Raw genomic sequence first — 12,127 nt, 5'->3', positions numbered from 1 at the left:
GCCTTCGCGGTTGGGCCTCATAGTTGGACATTCCTAAAGCTAGCGGAAGATGGATTCTGGACCGGGCCTGGGAATAAGAAGTCTAAGCCCATTAGATTTCTTGTTCCCCAAGAACTACGTGGGCTTGATTCCCTATAAATAGGGATACGTAGGTAAATTGTGAGGGGTGGGAAGCGAGAGCCATAAGGAGCCACCACCTACCCTAAGCAATCTCAGCCCCCAATTTATCACAACCACCACACTCCGCTCACTTTTCAGGCGAAGAACCACTATCGTAGATGTTGATTCCGGCGACGAACCTCAAACTTTGTTGATACCAAATTCCTCCGTCAACACACTACTTCATTATTGGTAGGAACATATTAGGGAGAAGTAATATCTTGACGCAGCTTCTCGTATTTGAAACTTATCATAAATCATAGTTAATTTAGTTGTTAATTAATCAATTTAGTTAGAATACCCAAAATTTAATTCTTATGTTCTACAACCCAATTGTTGGACATTATTTTCGATTTACACAAATATATAGTCCTTAAGTAACGATATTTGGTGTTTACTACTGTATTACTCGTTTGCGATTGTATACGCTTGCACATAACCGCGTGAACCCCAGATCAACTTCTGTAGACATTCAAAAACTCCTAAAAATGGTACAACATTCCAGTAGAAGTAACATTAACCACGTAAATCCTGGATCAACTAGTATAATGAGATATTTTCCCTTTTTAATTTTATTTGTTCCTCCTCTCCTCCTTTTTATATTGGTCGATTATTGTGTTTAAAGTAATCTCAAGGTGTAGGTTTTAACAATTTTATTTAATTTAAAATTTAACATTTTTCTGTAATTTTTTTTTGTTGAGAAGTGTTATAAATTTATTTGAGCATGTATTTTTATTTTGATTGAAAAGTTAAACGTATATGATTTTCGCAGCTCCCAGAGTGCTACCATTGGAGTCAAATTTGCATTTTTTAGGCGAAAACTTATTTCCACGGATTTAATAAATGTAGTTGTACATTATAATTATACATGTTATTTCTCCATGTACTAGTACTTTTGTAGTACCATGTTAGTACAATCATATGACAAACATTACATCTTGACTTAAAAATCAACAAGCTTAATGACATATTGATCCTCATAACTTTCTGCATTCTCCTTAGCCTCACACTCTTTTTCCTTCTCACTCCAACTTCATGCCATTGCTCATGAGCTTCAATGTACATTGCAATATCATTATCTTCTCTTTCAATAAGGTTAATTTCTATTTTGTCATATTTTTTATACACTTCATCCACCTGAAGGATAGGTTCATTCTCCATAAGGGACCAATAATTGTAAGCCTTTGGAATATTTTCTCTATCAGCTTTTATCGCATCCATAATTTTGGGGTTCACCTTTATTTTTGCTTTTTTCTGCTTTAAACTTCTTTCCTTTTCTTTCTATGACCAACGGATTTGCTAAAACTGAGCTAACGTTAATTGGACTTAGCGGTTGTAGAAACTGCATGCCTTTTACCCTTATCCATTTTATGACTCTAAGTTACAAGTAAGGAGACATTCACAAGTCAACGTAATCATAAAGTCATGTCTTCTGAGTATTCAAATCATTTTGAAAAATATGATGATGAAATAATACAATACCACAATACAACATTTCAATATACTCACTTGAAAATGATGCAACATGGTGCAATCAGAACCATAATTAGGACTTGTAAAAAAATGATGATACATTCTTGCGATGTGATGGTCGCCATCTTCGGAAAACTCCCTACTTTTCTTTTCTATATCATTCCGGTTTACTCGCATCCTCACTCAATTCTCTTCCTCTCCTACATAAAAAAGAAGCTAATTCCAGTTATTGAGAGGTGTCTTACTGCATGTGTATGGCACATTGTTTAGTTTTTGTACTCCATGCTCTTCAAATTGACCTACACAACTTTTCAGGCACCCTACATGCAATTCACTCCCAAGTATTAATTACATGATTACTAAACTTCTTGAGTAACATAAATTCGGATCTATTGAGTACGTAAAATCGTCATCACAGATCTATTCCTAACCTATTGCTCGAGTAATATCACCTGGAGTATAACTTATTTTTATTCAAGTAATATACTAGATCAACTATAGAAGCACATCGTACATATAACATAAACAAATAGTAAAGGAAACTTCATTTCCCTGTATTTTCAACATAAAAAGGAATATGATTTATCCAGTCACACATTATCGTAGTTATTCATGGAGTTGAAATTTTACGGAATGTCCCCTTCATATACACATGTAACATTTTACATGCTTCTTAATAATGACACTTGCATCAAGAAAATTCAAAGGATGTAAGTTTTCATTACTTTTCTCATCAAGTATTGTTAAGCCTTTTATAATTTTTAATAACTTTTAATTTTCCATCTATTGTTCATTCACGGGTACATTCAACACACTACAACAACAATTAAGTTTGCAAAAAGTCGGTCATTAAAAAATATAAGGCATGAAAATTCACTCAACTATCTATACAATATAAATTTTTAAGCCGTATACATATCTTACAGCTCATTAATAGATTGTCATCCCATAAATCATAAGTGGTTGTAAAAAAAAGATGACGATTATCATAGTCTTAGGGTAAGCGATCTAGTGGAGTACTTTACCGGTGTACGTCGAGAATCAGTATGTCGACGTGAAGAATCTGAACATTTGAGAAATTTTTTTATTGATATGGGTGTAAGACATCCAACAGGTTATTCCATTTCCATGTATCCTTGCCTTGGGGAAACTCCTGCGTGGTTTGAATTTAGCGAAAAATGGTTAAGGTTGTGACACATATTAGGAAGGAAACTAACAAATGTTGTTGCATATGAGTCGTCATTATACGATTATACCTTTCAACTGGAGCAAGATTATGTCCTTGGTATTGGGAGAGGGCTTACGAAAGCAGAGCAACACAAACTATTACAAAATGAGGATTATCTTTCTCACAATTACATGTCCGATGAACCCCTTTGACTTAAATGTTTACCTTTTTTTTGAAGTTGTATTTTTAAATTTGCTATTTATAAAGTAAAACGTAAATAGGCATTTCAAATTTTAGTACTACTATTAATACTTACCCAGCACAAAATTGGTGTTAATTTATTTATTTTGTAAGCTTTGTTAAAAATTTTGTATTTTAAATTTTCATAAATTTTAATAACATAAACTAATTTAGGTTTTGTTAATTTAAATTATATTTTATCTTTACAATGATTGTATATTTAATATTAATATTTTTAATTTAATTCTATTTTTTAAACAATGATATCAATAATTAAAAAATAAATCATTACAATTTAAATTAAATAAATTCTAAAAAAATATAACATTAAAAGATTAATAACAAAGTAGGTCCAAAATATTCATTTTTAAAATAAGTAAGCGATATGTTGACTACTGGGAATTTGCAATGATATATAAAATTGTTATTGTGATATATAACTTGGTGTGTACAGCCCTCCTACCAAAATAAAAAAAAGGAAAGTATATGAACTACTTTAGTTCCATAGAGTAAATTTACCACTTATTGATCTCCATGTTTTAAAATAAAATTCTAATTAAAATTTAATAGTTGTTTACAATGTGAATATATTATTTTCATGAGAAGATTATTTGTAGAATAAATTTTTTCATTCACATAAAATTTGGGAAAAATGGACTTGTTATGCATGCATGTCTTGCATTCAACTAAATGACATGCATTACTTCTCTTGCCATTTTGTTATTGATTAAAGTGTCACGATACATTGTTAAAGTGTATTTTTGTGCAATTAAATCAATACAAATTTAAGTATATGATCTTTTAATGTCTAGAAGTGTGTAGAAATAATTGGTATGTTGTGATTAACTAAATTAAACTAATAAAAAATGAAAATGAAGTTTTATATATAAGGAAAAGCAACTAGAGAACTAGGGTTCTTCAATTGACTCAATGAAGATTGATGTATTTCGATATCTACTTCCCGTACTTTTTTAAAAACAATTCTTTTAAAGGTTATATTGTTCTCTCCCAAGATATAAAATATTGCCTGCAAATATACATAACTTGAAAAATCTCTTGAGAATTAGATAGAATCCTTTCAATCTTTTCTCAAAGTCTCATATCAAGCCTCTCTCTCGCTCTTGTATACACCTGATACGTTAAAACCCTTCTAATTATGTGTATATATGTATGGGCTATAATACGTGTTCCAAAAGATGTAGGAAATTGTTGCAAGCCCAATAATAAAAGCCTCAAAACTAAATTTCCCGTCAGACTTCAAGGCCTTAAGATGTGGATAAAGGCTTTGACTTTTCCACTTCTACTCCTGTAAAGGCCTTGAGCATTGAAGTAAAGGCCTTGGGATGCCCATTATTTGTGTAAAGACCTTGAGATGCAAATCAAGTCCTTGAGATCTCAAGCAAAGCTTTTTACATGTCTTTCTTTTATCTTCACCAATACATATCCTTTCTTCATGGTGTCTCATTCCACGATCATTCATACCCATTAAACGCTACAATCATCAACGAAAGCATAACTTAGCACAATTCAAGTAAATAACCATAATAATAATACCTAAGGACAAGTTCATCAATTAACAAGGATAAAGGAGGCCCAATTCGGCATAAAAATTGGATATATTGAGCTTGTATCAAATACCCCCCAACTTACCCTTTACTCATCCTCGAGTAAACTAATATAATACCATACACTATATACCAGTATCACTTTTGTAGGTGATCATGGTTGCATTTGACATATTCAAAAAGCCCTTTTAACCCCTAGGTAGCCCTAGGGGATGAGTGAGGTCTTGTGAGGGCCTATACTAAATGTATCACAAAATTCATCTAAAATAACTACAACTATCTAAATGAATGCAACTAAATAGTTAAAATTATAAATGATCTCAAATATCATAGTGTATGCTAAGTCAGATATATCATTTTGGAATAAGCAACAAGTTTAGACATGTCAAGCTCACACCACAATATCACCACATAGCAAACACAAGTACAAATGGGCATGTGTGTTTAGCTTAAAAATATGCTCTCTATTGAACCAAGAACAAAGACATGCAAGCTTTAACATGAAAAGTCATGCGAGTTAATAGCTCCCAAGTTGAGTATTATAATAGATCTTAAACACTTCGTTACTTGGCACTAGCTAATGTTCAAGTTTAGCTAGAGATTTTAATGTCTCTTTTTTTATTCAATACTAATATATATAGTTTCTTTTATATGCTCGGCCTAAGGTCAGGACACTCCTCATGGTAAGTGAGTTACGACCACCGTAAGACTTCACAAGCTTGTTTTAAGATTGGGACGCTCCTCGGTGTAAATGAGTTACAACCATCATCAGACTTTGTTAACCATATTATACACACATATATATTAAGTGGTTTATTTAACTGTGCAATGGTCAAGATCCCTAAATATTTTGCACTAATACCTATGTAGCTATTGTTAGGTCAATAATCCTAAACCAATTAAGGGTTTAGGTTACTCTACTAGAAAAAGTAAAATACACATCACCCTTTTGACATCAGTTGTAGCATAAATCGATGTAAAAATTCCTTTTTACATCGGTTTTGTCCCAACCGATATCTATTGATAAAATTGACATCAGTTTTTTTTATCTTAACCGATGTTGCAAGTATGATTAAAAAAAGCAGCAGCGCGTGTTATCTATTTTTCACCCTTAACCAAATTTTAGATTCCCTCTTTAAATTCCCCATTTTTTCAACTTTTGCCTTTAAACAAAATTTTAGTCTCTCATGAATCTCTCTCGCTTTCTCTTGAAGAACAATGCTTAAGGACTCGATTAAAGTACAAGAAAAATGTACTCAATGCTGGTGAAGATCTAATAGCTCTCTACCAAAGCTTATCAACCCTAACTTTGCTCTCTACAAAAGCTTTGAGGACAAATACCAAAGCTTCGAGGTCAAATACAAGTTCAGAAATTCGAGGTTGGAGGTTGAAAAGTTCAGAATCGGAGGTTTAAAGAGGTTAGAACTAGAAGTAGGACTTAAAAAAGGCCAAAGCTTGAATTAAGTAAGTTTTAAACACCAAGTTTCAAATTGGGGTTCTAATTAGAAACCCTAATTTTTTACGGATTTAGCACTAACTCCTATGAGTTTGGTGCATTTTGATTGGTACTCTGATCATAAATATTGATGGACTTCCTGCATTTACAAAAACTCCACCAATAAAAATATAACAAACTCATAAAATTTAGTGTTTATTGTGTGCCTTTGGGCACACATTAGAAAGACCGATTTTTTAATTAGTTGATGATTTGATTTGATTTAAATATAAATAGTTAATGGACTTGATTAATTTTTCAAATTAAGCATGTTAATTAGTTGAGGCTTTGTTTATGTGGGCGACATATCTAATGTGTTTATGTGTTAATTAGTTGAGAATGTTATAGTTTGTAGTTTTAGTGGTAGTTCATTGTGTTTTGTAGTTTTAGTGGTAGTTCATTGTGCTTTGTATTTTTAGTGGTAGTTCAGTGGATTTGTGGGTAAGGGTAAAGTGAAGATAGTTCCAATTTATGTTTAGTGTTGAAATGCACTGCCTACTACTCTATTTTAATTTTTGTAGTTAAATTTAACAAAGGAATTATCTAAATTATCTAAAAATATTACTGGAAACAAATGGTATTTGCATTAGGTAAAATGAGGTCGCGCTTGCTAACTATAGTACATAAATGCTCTATTCACCTGAAATGCCGAGTTGGTAAAAGATAACATCGCAATCCTCGAGTCTTTTTTAGAGGATAACGATAATCTGAAGATGAAGCTCGTCCATAGTTTGATGGTGAGGAATGCACAACCTCATACTAAACGTCAAAGGTCTTGATTCAGTCTCTATGCATTCCTTGTTATGTGTTTGTAGTTTTAGTGGTAGTTCTGTGTGCTTTGTAGTTTTATTGGTAGTTCGATGGATTTGTGGGTAAGAGTAAAGTGAAGATAGTTTAAATTTTTGTTTAGTGTTGAAATGCACTTCTTATTACTCTTTTCTAGTTTTTCATAGTTAAATTTAACAAAGGAATTAATTATCTGAATTATCTTGTACAAGAACATAAGTATTATATAGTATATATTTAAAATATTTTGATGGTAACAGTGAGGATAATAATAGATTTTGGTTGTTATAAAAAGACAAAGAAGTGAGATCCTCTTCCATCTTCACACACCTATGCATATAAGGTTCGTCAGCTGCATCCGGAGAGAGACCAAATATTTGAATTAGATTGTTCTTACTCCATCTGTCCATCTTATCTCTTTACATTTCGGAGAGAGTGTTCGACACACATTTTAAGATGTATATAAAGTATATTTCCTTAACTTATTTTTTAAAATTTTCTTTTTCCGAATAAATATTTAGATATTCATTTTTTATTTGAAAACATAAAATCCTAAAAATAATTTTCGGGTCGATACTTTACATGTACCTTAAAATGCATGTTGAAGAATCTCTCCTGAATAAATGAGGGGAACAGAGGGAGTATTAATTTTCAAATTAATAAAAATATTTAAAAACTGCACATTAAAATTCTTTTTATTAACAAAGCATAATGAAAGATTCTAAGGTTGGGGAAGAGGGGAGGAAAAAGGTAAGAACCCCATATCATCCAGCATACTCTACCATATTTGCGTTGTCGTATACCATAAGCCCAAATTCAAGTAGGTCAAGATTAATAATATTAAATAAAGTGTACAAGATGAATATATAACATTCAGATTCTGACACATGAACATATTGTATCAACCATCATCTTACTTTGTGCTAAAGACTACGATTTGTAGAACTGTTCGCAATAGTTATATGTTCAAAATCCACTATTTATAAAGTAAAATGCATGTAGAAATTTTAAATATTCGTACTACTATAGATATTTACCCAGAACAATCATCCTACTATAGCTCAAAAAGTAAACAAATGACCATATTCAGTTCTTATGCGGAGAAGCTAGCTGTGCGAACAGTGTTGGTAGAGTTCATTGTTCAACTTGTGATATTTGGTGCTAGATCTTGGAAAGATCATCGCATTTGGGGAAACTATCTCAAGGAATACAAAAAAAATAGCTCGAACAAATGAATTTCCAGAACTCTCTGGTTGGGTAAATATAGTCAACTTAGCCAAGCAGCTGGACCTTTGTGCATGTGACTTAACTCTATTGGTTTAATCTTGAGTTAGTATTTGTTTGCTTTGTTTTTGAATAAAGTAGTCGTTTGTTTTTTGTTGAAATAGTAGTCCAGTTAGCATGTTTGTAGGAAGAAGACTAAGTCAGGATTGTTGAGTTTGTGTAGGATGTGGTTCATGCTCATGTCCTGGTTTTTAGCTTTTCAGTTGTAGTGATCAGCTATATCTATTTCGGTTATCGAATAAATCAATAATGCTTTTTGGCAAGCAAACCTTTCTTGTTTCTCAGTGTTACACTACATAGTTAATATATTACAAAAGTATTAACAATATATGGTATCAGAGCTAGGAAACATTCAGTGAAAGGTAAGAAGCATTGCAATGGACAACAACAAGGTCAAAGTAGGCGGATCGATAGGCTTGAGTTATCCTGTGTTAACCAAGAACAACTACATCATTTGGGCCTTAAAGATGAAGGTATACATGCAGGCGCAAGGGGTTTGGACAACAATAGAGCCAGCGGATCCGAAGGTACCTATTGAAGAAAAGGTAGATAAGGTGGCCTTAGCTATGCTGTACCAAGGACTACCTGAAGATATGGTTCTTTCAATTGCAGCGAAAGGAACAGTTAAGGTGGCGTGGACAGCCTTGAAGACGATATGCCAAGGGGCAGATCGTGTGAAAAAGGCCAAGGTTCAAACATTGAGAGCTGAGTTTGAATCTCTGGTGATGAAAGACAATGAACAGTTAGACGATTTTTACCTAAAGCTGAATGGACTTGTTACAAACATTCAGGCATTAGGTGACACTATGGCGGACTCCTATGTGGTTAAAAAGATGCTTCGTGCAGTACCTACTAAATTCTTGTAAATTGTATCAACCTTGGAGAAATTTGGTGATTTGGAAAGGTTAACAGTGGAGGAAGTAGTGGGCTCGTTGAAAGCTCATGAAGAAAGGCTAAGTAGAAGTGGCAAAAACGAATTGAACGAGGGACAACTAATGCTAACCGAAGAGGAGTGGCAGAAACGTGAGGCAGGTGACAGCAAACTTTTGCTTACCCGTGAAGAATGGCAGAAAAGATTGAATAAAAAAACTATGATGGACAGTTTTCAGGTTCAAGACCTCGGGGAGGACGTGACAAGAGTAACCTGAGATGCTACAACTGTTCTGCATACGGGCATTTTGCTGCAGACTGTAGAAAACCCAGAAGCAACAGAGAATCAAAGGAAGAAGTGAATATGGTAAAGCTCGAAGATGATGAGCCTGCCCTGCTGCTTGCAAAATATGAGAGAGAAGATCTAGAAGGCACTCACCTGAATGAAAACCAGGTTATTCTGTCGAAATTGTCGAAGGTACAAGATGAGTCCAATGTGTGGTATTTGGACAATTGAGCTAGTAGTCATATGACTGGTTTCAAGTCAAAATTTATGGAACTTGATGAACAAATACGTGGCTTGGTTAGCTTTGGAGACGAGTCAACTGTTCGAATTGAAGGCAAGGGAACTGTTATTTTTGAGTGCAAAAATGGAGAAACTCGCACCCTAGAGGATGTGTATTATATTCCGACACTCAGAAATAATATCACCAGCCTGGGGCAAATGACAGAGCAAGGGAATAGAATTACGATAAAGGGAGAGATGATGTGGGTGTTTGATGAAGGAGACAAGCTTCTTATGAAGGTAAAACGATCTCCCAACAGACTTTACAAGATTGTTATTAATTCTGCAAATCAAAGATGTATATTATCTAAACAAGATGAGATGTCGAGGATGTGGCACAAGCGTATGGGACATGTAAATTATCATGCCTTATCACTTATGCATAAAGACAAGATGGTAAATGGAATGTCGAGAATTGTGATGCCGACAGAGGTGTGTAAGGGCTGTCTTATGTCTAAACAAACAAGGAAGCAGTTTCCAGCAAAGTCAAACTATAGTGAAACGAAGGCATTAGAGCTGATACATGGTGATCTCTGCGGTCCAATACAACCAGAAACAGCCTCCGGAAAAAGGTATTTCCTCTTGCTCGTGGATGATTTTAGTAGATATATGTGGGTGTATTTTTTGAAGGCAAAAACCGAAGCTTTGAATGCTTTTAAAAATTTCTGCGCTTTAGCGGAAAGAGGACCAGAAAGAAAAGTGAGGATTTTTCGAACAGACAGAGGAGGGGAATTTGTGTCTAATGAATTTGAGAAGTATTGTAAGGAGAACGGGATAGACAGGCACTACACGGCACCCTACATTCCGCAGCAAAATGGTATTGTGGAACGTCGGAATCGTACGGTGGTGGAAATGGCCAGAAGTTGTTTGAAAGAAATGAAGTTGCCATCAATTATGTGGGGAGAAGCTGTGAGACACTTAATTTATTTAATTAACCGTTTGCCAACTCAAGCACTTACAAGAGTGACTCCTTACGAGGCTTGGAACGGGAAAAAGCCACATATAGGGCACATCAAAGTTTTTGGGTGTGTCGGGCATATGAAAATTCCAAGTCAGCACACTCAAAAATTGGATGATCGTAGCAAGAAAGTGGTGAACTTAGGCAAAGAACCGGGGACAAAAGCATATCGTTTGTATGACCCTCTCACAAAACGAGTTCACGTGAGTAGAGATGTTATTTTTGAAGAACATAAATCATGGGCCTGGGATCGCATTGACGACGAGGTACAAACTGGTATGTTTTCAGTGGAGGGGGTGAATGCAGATGACACAAGTGAATATCAGACAGGTGATGATGAAAATAATTCAAGTGACATGAGTAACTATACTCCTCAAAGTACCAACACTAGCTCTGCTCGAAGTAATGACAATTTTCAAAGAAGCAGCACTTGTTCCTCGACTGCAAGAACAGAGGCTGGTAGTTCCTCAATAATGCAGACGTCACCCCGATCACAGGTTGAAAGTTTAAATCCTAAGGACTATGATGACAGCACTGAACCAAAGAAAGTCAGAAATTTGGCTGAAATATACAATGAGACTGAAGAAGTATATTTGGATGATGAGTTGTATCTTATGGGTGTAGAAGAGCCAATGAATTATTCACAAGCCATAAAAGATCGAAACTGGAAACTGCTATGGAAAAAGAGATACAATCAATCGAAGAAAACAACACGTGGAAGTTGACTAAGCTACCCCCTGGGAAGAAAATGATAGGACTGAAATGGATTTTTAAGTTAAAAAAGGATGCAGAGGGAAAAGTGGTGAAGTACAAGGCAAGGTTGGTAGCTAAGGGATATGTCCAAGAACGTGGAGTCGATTTTGACGAGATTTTTGCTCCGATAATGAGATTGGAAACATTACATTTGTTATTGGCTCTGGCAGCAAAATGCGAGTGGGAAGTTCATCATCTTGACGTGAAAACAGACTTTTTAAATGGTGAAATTAGTGAAGATGTCTATGTAGTTCAACCTGAGGGCTTTGTGAAAGAAGGAAAGGAGAATCTAGTTTATAAATTGATAAAAGCTCTGTATGGTCTCCGTCAAGCTCCAAGAGCTTGGTACGCGAAATTGAATTCCTACCTTGAGAGTTTGGATTTTAAGAAGTGCCCATCAAAGCATGCGGTTTACACTAGAAAGGAAGGAAAAGAACGATTGATTATCGCTGTCTACGTAGACGACCTGCTAATAACTGGGAGTAGTGTACATCTGATCGAAAAATTCAAGAATGAGATGAATCATAAATTCGACATGACAGATATGGGCAAGCTGAGTTACTATCTCAGAATCGAAGTACGTCAAGAGAAGGGTTGTATTCAGTTAAAGCAAGCGGGGTATGCCAAGAAAATCAGTGAGAAAGCTGGTATAAAGAGCTGTAATCCAACGAAGTACCCCATGGACCCTAAGGAATAACTTGTCAAAGACGAAGGTGGAAAGGCTGTGAATGCTACAGAGTATAAAAGTATGATCGGGGGGCTCAGATATCTGGTGCACACTAGGCCATATATAGCTTATTCAGTTGGCATA

At 34.7% G+C, this 12,127-nt stretch overlaps 1 protein-coding gene and 1 long non-coding RNA gene across 3 annotated transcripts; one reads left to right on the top strand and one right to left on the bottom strand.

Moving 5' to 3' along the window:
- Positions 1-1,711: 1,711 nt before the first annotated feature.
- Positions 1,712-2,998, bottom strand: LOC141671198 (uncharacterized). 2 transcript variants are annotated; one of them, XR_012555001.1, is made up of 3 exons: positions 2,889-2,998; positions 2,658-2,785; positions 1,712-1,832 (listed from the first exon to the last, which is right to left on the bottom strand). It is a non-coding gene; the product is annotated as an uncharacterized LOC141671198 (long non-coding RNA). The 2 variants fall into 2 exon arrangements; XR_012555000.1 differs by having other exon boundaries at positions 1,786-1,952.
- A 5,549-nt stretch (positions 2,999-8,547) lies between these two features.
- LOC141673956 (uncharacterized) lies at positions 8,548-9,557 on the top strand. Its single transcript, XM_074480682.1, has 3 exons — positions 8,548-9,032; positions 9,075-9,202; positions 9,280-9,557. Exons 1-3 carry the CDS (start codon positions 8,548-8,550, stop codon positions 9,555-9,557), a joined length of 891 nt encoding a protein of 296 aa, XP_074336783.1.
- Positions 9,558-12,127: the final 2,570 nt, after the last annotated feature.

Source organism: Apium graveolens, chromosome 7 (assembly GCF_009905375.1).
Source record: "Apium graveolens cultivar Ventura chromosome 7, ASM990537v1, whole genome shotgun sequence".
In the NCBI taxonomy this organism is placed as follows: domain Eukaryota; kingdom Viridiplantae; phylum Streptophyta; class Magnoliopsida; order Apiales; family Apiaceae; genus Apium; species Apium graveolens.
The sequence above is the reverse complement of the archived record's forward strand: the minus strand, read 5'-3'. Positions and strand labels throughout refer to the sequence as shown.